At 43.2% G+C, this 14,231-nt stretch overlaps 1 protein-coding gene across 3 annotated transcripts in view; it reads left to right on the forward strand.

Annotated features, from left to right (window-relative positions):
- Positions 1-14,231, forward strand: part of SHOC1 (shortage in chiasmata 1) — a 203,922-nt gene that overhangs the window by 39,850 nt on the left and 149,841 nt on the right. For 2 of the 3 annotated variants that reach the window (XM_075594058.1, XM_075594064.1), the window contains exon 6: positions 4,960-5,122. In XM_075594058.1, the coding sequence (XP_075450173.1) occupies positions 4,960-5,122 (163 nt within the window). Of the gene's footprint in view, positions 1-4,959; positions 5,123-14,231 lie in introns of those variants that run through there. The other variant, XM_075594073.1, reaches the window with a different exon arrangement.

Raw genomic sequence — 14,231 nt, forward strand, 5'->3', positions numbered from 1 at the left:
GCCATACAGTATTTACTATGCAGTAGTATTCCATAAGACATCTTTCTCTGCTAGAAGATACCATAAAGCCCATTCACATGAATGTCCTTGTCCTTAAGATGTCCTCTAGCAGTGGAAGGTGTCTTATGGAATAGCATTTCTCAACAAATGGCCTTTTGTCAACTAGGTAATTATACCATTCAATGGAACAACATGAATTACAGTTTTTGTCAAATTGATAATGAACTGTTGTTCATAAGTGTTAAGACTAAATTGTCTTTACTTTGGATATTTTCCTAACTACTAGAGTAGCTGTATTGTATGTCTTTATTTGTATAGCGCCATTAATGTACATAGCGTTTCACAGTAGTAATACATGTGGTAATCATATAAATAACAAATAATATAAATAACAGGTCATGGGAATAAGTGCTTCAGACATAAACGTAACATTTAGGAAGAGGAGTCCCTGCTCCGAGGAGCTTACAATCTAATTGGTATGTAGGAGGAACGTACAGAGACAGTAGGAGGGCATTTTGGTAAGTGCTTCTGCAGGGGGCCAAGCTTTATGTATCATGTGTCTAGTAATATCTACGGTGCTACTCATAATAATAATAATAGCATGTTCTTGTATAGCGCTGCTAATTGTATGCAGCGCTTTACAGAGACATTTTGCAGGCACAGGTACCTGCCCCGTAGAGCTTACAATCTATGTTTTTGGTGCCTGAGGCACAGGGAGATAAGGTGACTTGCCCAAGGTCACAAGGAGCCGGCACCGGGAATTGAACCATGCTCCCCTGCAGCAATCTCTGTGTCAGTCAGTGTCTTTACTCACTGAGCCACTCCTTCTCCCTATGCTTCTTTAAGCAAGTGTGTCTTAAGGTGGGTCTTAAAGGTGGATAGAGAGGGTGCTAGTCGTGTATTGAGGGGAAGGGCATTCCAGAGGTGTGGGGCAATCAGTCAGAAGGGTTTAAGGCGGGAGAGGGCTTTAGATACAAAGCGGGTAGAGAGAAGACATCCTTGAGCAGAACGCATGTCGGGATGGTGCATAGCGAGAAATTAGGGATGAGATGTAAGGAGGGGCAGAAGAGTGTAAAGCTTTAAAAGTGAGGAGGAGAATTGCATGTGTGATACGGGATTTGATAGGAAGCCAGGAGAGCGATTTCAGCAGGGGAGACGCTGAGACGGATTTAGGAAAGAGTAGAGTGATTCTGGCAGCAGCGTTTAGGAAAGATTGTAGGGGAGACAGGTGAGAGGCAGGAAGGCCGGACAGCAGGAGGTTACAGTATTCGAGACGGGAGAGAATGAGGGCCTGAGTCAGAGTTTTAGCAGTCGAGCAACAGAGGAAAGGGCGTATCTTTGTTATATTGCGGAGGAAAAAGCGACAGGTTTTAGATATGTTTTGAATGTGAGGGGCGAATGTGAGAGAGGAGTCGAGTGTGACCCCTAGGCAGCGTGCTTGGGCTACTGGGTGAATGTTGTTACTTCCAACAGTAATGTGGAAGGAGGTAGTAAGGAGAGGTTTGGGAGGAAGAATGAGGAGCTCTGTTTTTGTCATGTTAAGTTTAAGTTGGCGGAGCGCCATCCAGGATGATATCGCAGAGAGGCATTCCGAAACTTTGGTCTGTACAGCGGGTGTAAGATCAGGGATTGAAAAGCAAATTTGTGTGTCGTCAGCATAGTTCAACCCAAGGGATGTGATTAGGTCACCTAGAGAAAGTGTGTAAAGAGAAAAGAGAAGAGGTCCCAGGACAGAACCCTGTGGCACCCACACAGAGAGATCTATGGAGGAGGAGGTGTTAGCAGAAGAGACACTTAAAGTACGATGGGAGAGGTAAGAGGAGATCCAGGATAGAGCTGATGTGAAGGAGAAGAGGGTGGTCCACAGTGTCAAATGCTGCAGAGAGGTCGAGTAATATGAGCAGAGTGTAATGACCTCTGTTTTTGGCAGTATGGAGGTCATTAGTTATTTTAGTGAGGGCTGTTTCAGTCGAGTGAGCAGTGCGGAAGCCAGATTGTAGAGGGTCTAGGAGAGAATGGGTGTTGAGAAAATGGAGCAAGCGAGAGAATACAAGGCGTTCAAGGAGTTTAGAGGCAAAAGGCATGAGGTTGACAGGTCGATAGTTAGAAAGACAGGTAGGGTCAAGCTTGCTGTTTTTGAGTAATGGTATAATGGTTGCATGTTTGAAGGAGGAGGGAAAGGTACCAAAATAGTGGGAGGTGTTAAATATGTGTGTGAGCATAAAGGTTATAGTAGGAACAAGATGTTTTAGGAGATGGGAGGGAATGGGGTCAAGAGGGCAAGTGGTAGATGGAGAAGAGGAGATCAGTAGAGATACACCCTCCTCTGTGACAGTGGAAAAAGAGTCAAGGATGGCTGGAGGAGAGTTAGGAAGCAGTGTAGGAAGGGAGGAGGAAACAGAGGGGATGTTCTGACGAATGGAATCCACCTTTTCCTTGAAATAGTCAGCAAAGTCCTGACGTGAGATGGAGGAAGAAGAGGCAGCTGGGGTGGTTTAAGTAGAGCGTCAAAGACAGAGAAGAGTCAGCGTGGGTTAGATTTGTGCGTGTTGATTAGTGAAAAAAAGTAGATTTGCTTAGCTTGAGAGAAGGCAGAGTTGAAACAGGATAACATAATTTTGTAGTGAAGGAAGTCTGCGAGAGTATGACTCTTATAGCTGTTATTCTTCTCATGCAGCAGTTCAAGGGCACTATTATGTTGTCCCCCTCTGCCTCCCGAAACATTGTGTATAATCTGTGGTTACATACTGTATGAAGAAATAAGTGCGGCATCTTTATATATGTTTTATATTCTTCTTGTGACAGGGTTATAATTCTAATGGCTCATGATTATAATGTTAATCAACTATTTGACGTACAGTACATGCCAAACATTGTTTTGAAAAGAATACTGGGTTTGTTTTCATTTGGCTAATGAGAATGCCTAACCACAATAAAAGAACAATTTTTTGTAATCAGGAAGAAATTTATAAACCTGTCCCAAGATCTTTTTTTTTTTTTGTGGCTACGTGGGGTACATGTCAAACAAAAAAAACAACATTATCCAAGGAAAACAACCTATACAGTATAATCATCCAAATAAAATAATGATGTATAAGATAGGCTTTGAATAAAGCAACCTCAAATATACAGTATAGTGCAATAAGAAAAGGTGCATACGAGGTGGTGAGTAAAAATTTGGCCAGAAGAATCCTTAAAGAGTAAATTGGGGTTGAGCTTTGATGAGGGTACATATGGCAACATTACCATCAGGGGGGCTCCACAAAATGCATCTACAATAGGATCTTCTCAGTCCAAGTTGTTCTCTGTATAAATACAGGAAGTAATCCAAACAATGAAGCAAAACATACAGACGTGTTAAAAATGTGCATTAAAGGTACAGAGAGATATACAGCTCAACCCCGTTATAACGCGTTCCGTTACAACGCGAATCCGCTTATAACGCGATGCAAGCGTGGCTCCCAATTTTCGTATTTATGAATACTTTACAACACGCTTATTGGTATCTTAAATAAATAATTGTACAATGCATACAATTGTACATTATTTTTAACGCAACCCGCTTATATTGCGATGTGATTCATTGGACACCAAGCACCGCGTTATAAGGGGGTTGAGCTGTATTAAGTCATATTGTAATTAACATCATCTTTAGCTACTAAAAAGTTTAACAACTGAACATGGGAATAAATACGTGTGTAATCACTTATGGATTTGAAATGTATTTTTATTTTTAATTAACTTGGAAGGTGTGTCAATCATGAAGTAAGATGTGCTGGTGGCAGTGAAAATGCCATTGGTGGGGTTCACTAAACTGATATTGCTTATTTTGTACCTCCTGATCATACTTTATACCAGGGGTGCGCACACTTTTTTTGCTGCGCCCCCCGCCTGCTCTTCTCTGTTGTTGCGCCACTCCACCCCCTTACCTCGCGCAGCGTCATTTGACGCTGCGCAGCGTCATTTTATGCCACGTTGCCATGGTCACGCGTCTTGAAGCCGGCTGAATCTCGGTAAGTAGAGGTTGCAGAGTCCTCGCGCGGTCCCCCAGCATTTAATTTAAATGCCTTGGGGAAGAGCGTGGGACCTCTGCAACCGCCTGCGCCCCCCCAAAAAAATCTCGCACCCCCCAGTTTGTGCACTGCTGCTTTATATAACAGATTATTGATCCCTCCCTAAAGTCACAAATATGGTAATTACCCCTTCAATACATGTAATTTACTCTGTTAGATATATTTAATAAAGTAGCATTAAAGCATTACAGCCTTGATTACATTCACAGTATGATGAGATGGTAACAAGATTGCCTCTGCTATGCAAATTCTCATATAATTAAAAGCAACAAGAACAATGTTGCACTAAGATGTTTCCATAGTTGTTATGATCAAGCCTTCCTTATGTATATTACCTAATATTACCTGACAATAGTACTGTGCATTGTTCCATTCTTCTTATGTGAAAAAACTCTTGGGTCACAGTATTGTTTATGAATGTCTTTCTTACCATGATCAGGAGTGTGGACAAGATAAAAATCGGCGAGAACAACAAGTACTGTCTGAAGTGGGTGTAGGCCATAGTGGGAGATTGCACCCCAATCCAATATACATGCCATTCAAGTCAATGGCAGTTAATGTCAGATCAGGTTACCATACCCCACATCGGCGCTTCCTGAATCCCAGCCGTAGGGTTAACCTTGCATAGAGAATTTATACTCGCAGGCAATATTCAGTACGTGACATAGAGTTACATTTTTACAGCATTCATCATCTGATTGAGTAATCTGGCACTTGTTATGTATGCTGGGCCAAAACGTTGGTTGGTTGTTTCTTTCCACAATAACTGTACACATAATAACTGTTGAAATCATAGATTGTCTGGATGCATGCAATGCTGGACTGTTGATGGCAATATACTGTCATATTTTTGCACTGGCATCTGTTCTGTCTCTACTCCTTTCAGATTATTTTCTCCCAGAGGAAGTTGTATTTGTTGACCACTTTGCAAAATACGGGCGACACTTACCCAGTTTGGCTGTCCTCCGAAGCAGGCTAAAAACCTTATTAGTGCCGGACCCCTTGGTCAACAGGCACAAGGTTCTATTTACAGGTGATCAACTTTTCAGGTATGCTTATTTGAGTTAATACATATTGTAAGAGCAGCAAGTTAGTGAACAATCAAGTAAATCAGATTTGTTTGTGCTTGATTCAGCTGGTGAAGTAGTTATTGCATAACAGCATTATAAATTAACCTTTACATGTAATAATGGAGGATATTAATGTGTTACTCCAGTTTGTACAGTGGCAAAAGTAGAACAGATTTATTTGTGTTAACAATTGTGTGCTATTCATAATGCTCAGATGCAAAAGCATCAAAAAGCCTTGGTATACCTCCATGTATTTTTAAAACGATAACTATTCCAAAAGTTGGAGTCCCTCTATGCAAAAAATTTTGGATTGCAGTAAAATGACAGAACACAACATTTCTTTCATTTTTTATTTTTATTTATAAAACAAATAGTTTGAATTGCTTTTCAAATGGATATATAAAAGACCAACAGTATGTAGCGCACTTCCCCTCAGCCCCTGGGAGATATGGCGGTTACAGTGTATATGGTGCATTACCTGTGGCTCAAAGGAGGCCTGAACCTCCGCTGCTGGGAGCCTGGGGTGTACCTAATACGTCTGGTGACAGCACCTCCACCTGCGCGGGATCCTACTATGTTGGATAACCCCATTACAGGACCCAATACAGTAATACACACACTGATAGTAATAATAACAGTTTACTGCATGCATGAAAAGAATAATGGACAATAGTACCAAGTCCCCACCAACTAGGCCTCGCAGGGCCGGAACCCCACAGTGTCCTCATGGCTGTAACCCCATAGAGTCCTCCAACCATTGTCCCACCTGAAGGGTTATCCCCCCAAAGTACTGAGGGCCCTTGGGCACCCAACCACCCTGGTGTCCACAAGTAGCAATTTCCAGCCAAGTGTGTGAGACAGCGCTGCGTCACTAGTGTGTGTACAGTTGGTGCACTTGTTTAACTTGCCGGGTGCTCTGGCACCCGGTAAAGCAGACTGTAGACGAAGGCTGTACGGTCCCACGCCGTCAGCGACGAGTGCCTCCGCGTTGGGTGGTGTCCGGCAGGAGTGTCCCACTGTTACAGTCTCTCTCTCTCTCTGGAGAGTGGTCTGGTTCCAGACCACCGAAGCACCAGTCCGCAGCCGCAGGGCTTGTACATAGGGCTACCTGTTGTCTACAAGTACACATAAGGCCTCGGCCAGGCTCCCTGCTTGCTCGCTGAGGCGCGCTGAGGGTGCTTTCCCTTTCCTTGCGGTTGCTTACCGCACACGATGTTAGCGGGGGCGGGCCAGTGACGTCACGGAGCTGGTTCGCCCTCATTGGGCGAACCGCTCACGTGACCGGCCTGTCGCGCCGGCAAGCGGGGGAATTTTAAATTCCCCTAAGACCTACGCTTCCGCAAGTGCGCGGAAGCGTAGGTGAGCCCCTAGTGAAGCCGCTCTAATTGCGGCTGTAGGGGCTCAGTGCTGAGCGGGAGCGCGTGTCAGCGCGCTTCCGCCAGCAACCAAGGAACATGGCCGAGGCCTAAATCCTTCTCCATCCATGATTGACCTAAATTGGTCCCATTTAATTTGTGTTGCCTGTTTATTCTTGTTTCCCAAATGCATAACCTTACATTTATCTGTATTATTATTTGCCATTTACCCCTCCCAAGTTTCTAGTTTATCCATGTCCTTCTGTAGAGAACTGACATCCTGCTCTGATTTGACTAATTTACTTAATTTAGCGCCATCAGCAAAGATGGAGACTTTGCTCCAGGGCATCTTAACAACATTAGGGGCCCCCAGGCAAAGCAGTGCATGAGCCCTGCCTATACATACTGTACATACAGTCATGTGAAAAAGAAAGTACACCCTCTTTGAATTCCATGGTTTTACTGCTGCGACACACTTTATTCTAACAAATTACCAGTTTGTCCCTGGCTGGTTCCTGGAATGCGACACTGTTCACCCAGAGCATGCCGCGTTCCCAGCCAGGGATCATGCCCGGCTGATGCGCGGCTGATGTGTTAATTGATAATGGTTCAGGATTTAATAGGCTGCAATGCTTCGCGTGTCCGCCAGATGGCATAAATTCATGAATTGTAATGCAGTATATATATATATATACTGTATAACAACAACCCCTATAACCCCTAACATACAGTACTGAACACATACAGTACTGTATATGCACATCAATGATACTATGGGCCGGCGGGGGCGAGATGTGTTTGCAGCAGAGAGAGATCCGCTGCTCTCTCTGCGCAAACATCGGCACATTAAAAATTATTTAAAATACATTTTTATTCATAGTGTAGATGTGCAGGGGGTCTCGGGAGCTGAACCGCGTTGGTTTCAGGTCCGGGGACCCCCTGCTTCCCGAGATACAGCCCCCTTTATGAGGTGCCGGTATCCCTCTGCATTTAAAGGTCCCGATCACGTGACCGCGGCCTGTAAACCAAGCAGAGGGATACCGGCACCCCCTAAAGGGGCCTGTATCTCGGGGAGAAGGGGGTCCCCGGACCTAAAACCAAAACGTTTCTGCTCCGGAGACCCTCTGCACATGTACAGTATGAATAAAACACATATATAAATAAACACTCGTTCCTTACCTTTGCGGCTATGTGCTATGGTAGCGAAGCAGCATTTCTGTATTTTTAATAATATTGTACAGTGAGCAGGGGGTTCCCTGAGCCAGAAATCAAAACTCAGGGGACCCCCTGCTCCTGCACAATATTATTAAAAATACAGAAATGCTGCTTCATTACCATAGCTGATAGCCGCTAAGGCAATGAAGGGTTAAGGCAGAATAAACAATAAATACATTAAATACATATTTTTAATGTGTGTGTTAAACCTCCCTGCCTTGACTGTAATCTGTGTAAGACCCCCTCCCCCTATTGTGTGTGTTAAACTTCCCTGCCTTGACTAATCTATGTAAAAACCCCTCCCCCTATTGTGTGTGTTTAACCTCCCTACCTTGACTGTAATCTATGTAAAAAACCCTCCCCCTATTGTGTCTGCTAAACTTCCCTGCTTTGACTAATCTGTGTAAGCCCCCCTCCCCCTATTGTGTCGGTTAAATCTCCCTGCCTGTGTTTCTGTAAGTGCAGTGTACTGTATGTAAATGTGGGGAGGGGGAGGGGGATCCCGTGTAAATAATCACACTCACACCCACTACCCACCTGCCCATGGCCCCTCCGCTGCTGCAAAACAGAGACAAAAATTAAAACATCCAAAGTAATGTCCCCTAACCCCTTAATCACCATAGCGGTTATTAACCGCTACAGTCATTAAGGGGTTAACCCACCCTCACCCACCACTCGGGATGCCTACATACCCTCCCACACTAACCCCCCCCCCCGTGAGGCCTAACCACCCTCACCCAGTACCCACAAGGGAGGCCTACCCACATACCGTTGGGGAAACACCCCCCCCCACCCCCAGTACCCACAATAAAAACAATACAGTGACACACAATAAACAGCATTATATTTATTAAATACATTACCCACCCCCTGTGCCCCCCCATAAATACAAGATTTATACTTTTACATACAGGGTTCATAACGCAGCCCCACGTGAGTCCCCGGTGGGCTGGCGGGGCACCTGGACAGACCTACAGGGTACCAGCAGCCCTTTTTAAACAGGTTCTGGAGGCCTGCTGGTGGGTCCCGCCAGCACCATGGCCCCCAGGTGGTCTCCTTGGGTCACCGTGGGCCACAATTGGGTCCCCACGGTAGGCCCGCGGATGTCTGGGAGCCCCGGGTCAGACCCACAGGTGTCTGCGGGGCGTCGGGTGGTTCCCACGGGGGTCTGGGGAACTCACGAGTGCTCACTACGGGTCCGCGGTGCCCCCACAGAAGTGGGACCACACACCATAATCCCCGCACCTACGGGTCGGCGGTGCCCCCACAGAAGTGGGACCACACAGCTTCATCCCCGCAGACTACGGGTCAGCGGTGCCCCTACAGATGTGAGGCCACCGCTTCATCCCCGCATGTGTCACCCGTGGAACCACCAGCCTGATACCCGTGGGATACCCGAGGAGATCCACAGGTGGTCTCCAGAGGTCCCACGCAGAACCACGGAACAAACCCTGAATGTAAAAAAAATAAACCTGGCCTATACATTCAATACATACACCCCCCCTCCCCCCCCAACACCTACAGTACAATTATGTGCAAAATAACTATTATCCAGATATGGATAATAGATGAATTGCCCATTATTAAAAACATTAACTAGCATATTCAAATAAATAAAGTACTACTGACCTCATCAATACGAAGTGTCCGTCGCCAGCAACATCCTTGTTTTGCCCACAACATACATAGCAAATACAAAGCCAATACATTGCAATTACATTCAGATATCAATTAACCCCTTAAATACCTTATCAGATAATAACCGCAAAGGTAATTAAGGGGTTAAGCCACACTGGCCCGATACCCACCCTTCACCCATGAATTTGTACAGTGGCTTCATCATGCAACTATATATACAGTATATATATATATATATATATATATATATATATATATACAGTATATACACACACATGATGAACCAATATACAAATAAATGTAGAAGGGTTATCAAAACCATACTGTCCTACAAATAACACTTCTCCATACAGACACACTACATTACAATGAATTTCCTTTAATAATCCTAACTGATCTTACAATCTAAATCATCAAATGCCAATGAAACACCTCACATTCCAATCAATACATTGCATTTACATTGTATAAATGATGCATAAAATCTATGCACCATATACATTCTGCAAATGAATGTTAACAATATCATTGCAAGCAAAATACAAATACTTCCAAACAAGTAAACTAGTTTAACCAATCAAGTAAACAAAAATCAATTGGCAATCATTATTTACATCCCTAAACAATTGACAGTCCATCCCGAACAATGAAACAATGAACTAATTCACGCCTGGAGCAGAACAATTTAGCATGTGAAAAAAATATAAGTACCAACCAGAATACAAACTTTAAAACCAAGGCTATCCCTGAACACAAGCACACAATACAATACCAAGGATTACATCTATCTAATTTTAAAATACTTTAAACTCACAATAAAGCATAGCAGCATAGACAAATTAATTTAAAACACATCAAAACAAGCTTTTAAAACAACATCATTTCTTGCCCTGTATGTATATATCTCTCTAGACATATATACATACATACATACAGTAGCAAGAAATGATATACCACAAAAAAAAAAATACACATGTTAAAAAAGGTTTTTAAAAAATTAACAAGTTAAATAAAATACATTTCTTTAGTTCACTTACCATTACTTGGCCCCACCGACTCCCGTTGCGCACCTTACTCACGAACCAATCCACCAGGCACAGGAACCCATAAAATAATAAACCATAAAAAAATAAACATTAAACTAAAAATCCAAATCAATCCACGGGTCTTCTAATTGTAATCCATCTTCATCTGTATTCTTCTTTCTTCTATCTTCTTCCGGGCGGGGTCTTCTTCCCGCCTTCGGCCACGCCCTTGAATTCTTTCTTCTCCGGAGGTCCTTCCTCCGCGGCGTCTGGCTTCAAACTTGTTAATTTTTTTAAAACCTTTTTTAACATGTGTATTTTTTTTTTTGTGGTATATCATTTCTTGCCACTGTATGTATGTATGTATATATGTCTAGAGAGATATATACATACAGGGTAAGAAATGATGTTGTTTTAAAAGCTTGTTTTGATGTGTTTTAAATTAATTTGTCTATGCTGCTATGCTTTATTGTGAGTTTAAAGTATTTTAAAATTAGAGAGATGTAATCCTTGGTATTGTATTGTGTGCTTGTGTTCAGGGATAGCCTTGGTTTTAAAGTTTGTATTCTGGTTGGTACTTATATTTTTTTCACATGCTAAATTGTTCTGCTCCAGGCGTGAATTAGTTCATTGTTTCATTGTTCGGGATGGACTGTCAATTGTTTAGGGATGTAAATAATGATTGCCAATTGATTTTTGTTTACTTGATTGGTTAAACTAGTTTACTTGTTTGGAAGTATTTGTATTTTGCTTGCAATGATATTGTTAACATTCATTTGCAGAATGTATATGGTGCATAGATTTTATGCATCATTTATACAATGTAAATGCAATGTATTGATTGGAATGTGAGGTGTTTCATTGGCATTTGATGATTTAGATTGTAAGATCAGTTAGGATTATTAAAGGAAATTCATTTTAATGTAGTGTGTCTGTATGGAGAAGTGTTATTTGTAGGACAGTATGGTTTTGATAACTCTTCTACATTTATTTGTATATTGGTTCATCATGTGTGTGTATATACTGTATATATATATCTGTGTGTATATATATATATATATATATATATATATATATATATATACTGTATATATAGTTGCATGATCAAGCCACTGTACAAATTCATGGGTGAAGGGTGGGTATCGGGCCAGTGTGGCTTAACCCCTTAATTACCTTTGCGGTTATTATCTGATAAGGTGTTTAAGGGGTTAATTGATATCTGAATGTAATTGCAATGTATTGGCTTTGTATTTGCTATGTATGTTGTGGGCAAGACAAGGATGTTGCTGGCGACGGACACTTCGTATTGATGAGGTCAGTTGTACTTTATTTATTTGAATATGCTAGTTAATGTTTTTAATAATGGGCAATTCATCTATTATCCATATCTGGATAATAGTTATTTTGCACATTATTGTACTGTAGGTGTTGGTGGGGGGGGTGTATGTATTGAATGTATAGGCCAGGTTTATTTTTTTTACATTCAGGGTTTGTTCCGTGGTTCTGCGTGGGACCTCTGGAGACCACCTGTGGATCTCCTCGGGTATCCCACGGGTATCAGGCTGGTGGTTCCACGGGTGACACATGCGGGGATGAAGCGGTGGCCTCACATCTGTGGGGGCACCGCCGACCCGTAGTCTGCGGGGATGAAACTGTGTGGTCCCACTTCTGTGGGGGCACCGCGGACCCGTAGTGAGCACTTGTGAGTTCCCCAGACCCCCGTGGGAACCACCCGAGGCCCCGCAGACACCTGTGGGTCTGACCCGGGGCTCCCAGACATCCGCGGGCCTACCATAGGGACCCAATTGTGGCCCACGGTGACCCAAGGAGACCACCTGGGGGCCATGGTGCTGGCGGGACCCACCAGCAGGCCTCCAGAACCTGTTTAAAAAGGGCTGCTGGTACCCTGTAGGTCTGTCCAGGTGCCCCGCCAGCCCACCGGGGACTCGCGTGGGGCTGCGTTATGAACCCTGTATGTAAAAGTATAAATCTTGTATTTATGGGGGGGCACAGGGGGTGGGTAATGTATTTAATAAATATAATGCTGTTTATTGTGTGTCACTGTATTGTTTTTATTGTGAGTACTGGGGGTGGGTGGGGGGGTGTTTCCCCAACGGTATGTGGGTAGGCCTCCCTTGTGGGTACTGGGTGAGGGTGGTTAGGCCTCACGGGGGGGGGGGTTAGTGTGGGAGGGTATGTAGGCATCCCGAGTGGTGGGTGAGGGTGGGTTAACCCCTTAATGACTGTAGCGGTTAATAACCGCTATGGTGATTAAGGGGTTAGGGGACATTACTTTGGATGTTTTAATTTTTGTCTCTGTTTTGCAGCAGCGGAGGGGCCATGGGCAGGTGGGTAGTGGGTGTGAGTGTGATTATTTACACGGGATCCCCCTCCCCCTCCCCACATTTACATACAGTACACTGCACTCACAGAAACACAGGCAGGGAGATTTAACTGACACAATAGAGGGAGGGGGGCTTACACAGATTAGTCAAAGCAGGGAATCTTAGCAGACACAATAGGGGAAGGGTTTTTTACATAGATTACAGTCAAGGTAGGGAGGTTTAACACACACAATAGGGGGAGGGTTTTTTACATAGATTAGTCAAGGCAGGGAAGTTTAACACACACAATAGGGGGAGGGGGTCTTACACAGATTACAGTCAAGGCAGGGAGGTTTAACACACACATTAAAAATATGTATTTAATGTATTTATTGTTTATTCTGCCTTAACCCTTCATTGCCTTAGCGGCTATCAGCTATGGTAATGAAAAGTTGTAGTGTGTTCCCCGGGCGCTAACTCTGACCGTGGTTAGTATTGGATTTAAGTATATTATTAATAAGGTAAGTGATGTTTCATGCAACTTTAATTGTGATGTCCTCTTGTGACTCAAACTACCCCACTAGGGTCCATCCAAAACCCTTGATATATATGGAACGTAAGGAGGGATGGGGGAGCACAGCGTAAGGAATGGTGGAGTATGATTGTATTATCTCTCTATGATGTTCAGTGGGGTTCTGGCACCCTCAAAGTGCCCTCAAAGGGAGAGGGGTACCCCTTAGAATATGGTTAAGACTTATGTGGGTGAAATAAGTCTATATATGCAAAATAAATCAATAAAAGGAAAACTTACACGGCCTTGTGTAAGTTGTATCCCATCAAGGTTTCTTTTGCAGTCGTGTCTTTCTTCTAGATGATGCTTCTTCTTTCTTTATGGTCTTCTCTTCCTGTCTTTTCTTCTTACTGTAACCTTGATGTTTGTCGTTAGATGAATCTTCACATTGGTTCCCCTCTCATACGGGTATAAACATAGATAAAAAAGGTAATTAGACACATGTACACACAAATTCGATTGCAATGTAAAGGAGGGCAATGAGACAGTGTCATCAGGTGTATAGGAATATAATAATTATCCACTCACACGGCCTAATGTGAGCGATAACTTATAACGGTATCTTGCAAGCACCTGTATGGATCACAGGTCTTCAGGTTAGAGAGAAAACACAGGTCAGAGGTCCCGTGTATGACAATGGCAAAGGGAAGTTAAGGGGAAAATATATCGATAAAACAAAATACTCACACGGGCCAGTGTGAGTACACACTTGTAATGGTGTCTTGGGAAATCCAAAAGTGGTTGAAAGCCCCTAGGGGCTAGATCCAAATAGCAAAAGACTATAGGACACTAAACACTGGGGTGGTTAAATTTTATTAGAACAAACTAGCATACACTGATCACAAGTTAATGTGTAAAAACAGATAAAAATAAAGATAAAGAAAAGTTAAAACCAAGGAGCATCTTTATTTAGATTTTTTTTTTGGGCGGCTGCTGTGTGTGAGTTTTTTTTATTGTGGG

Source organism: Ascaphus truei, chromosome 1 (assembly GCF_040206685.1).
Source record: "Ascaphus truei isolate aAscTru1 chromosome 1, aAscTru1.hap1, whole genome shotgun sequence".
Lineage (NCBI taxonomy): Eukaryota > Metazoa > Chordata > Amphibia > Anura > Ascaphidae > Ascaphus > Ascaphus truei.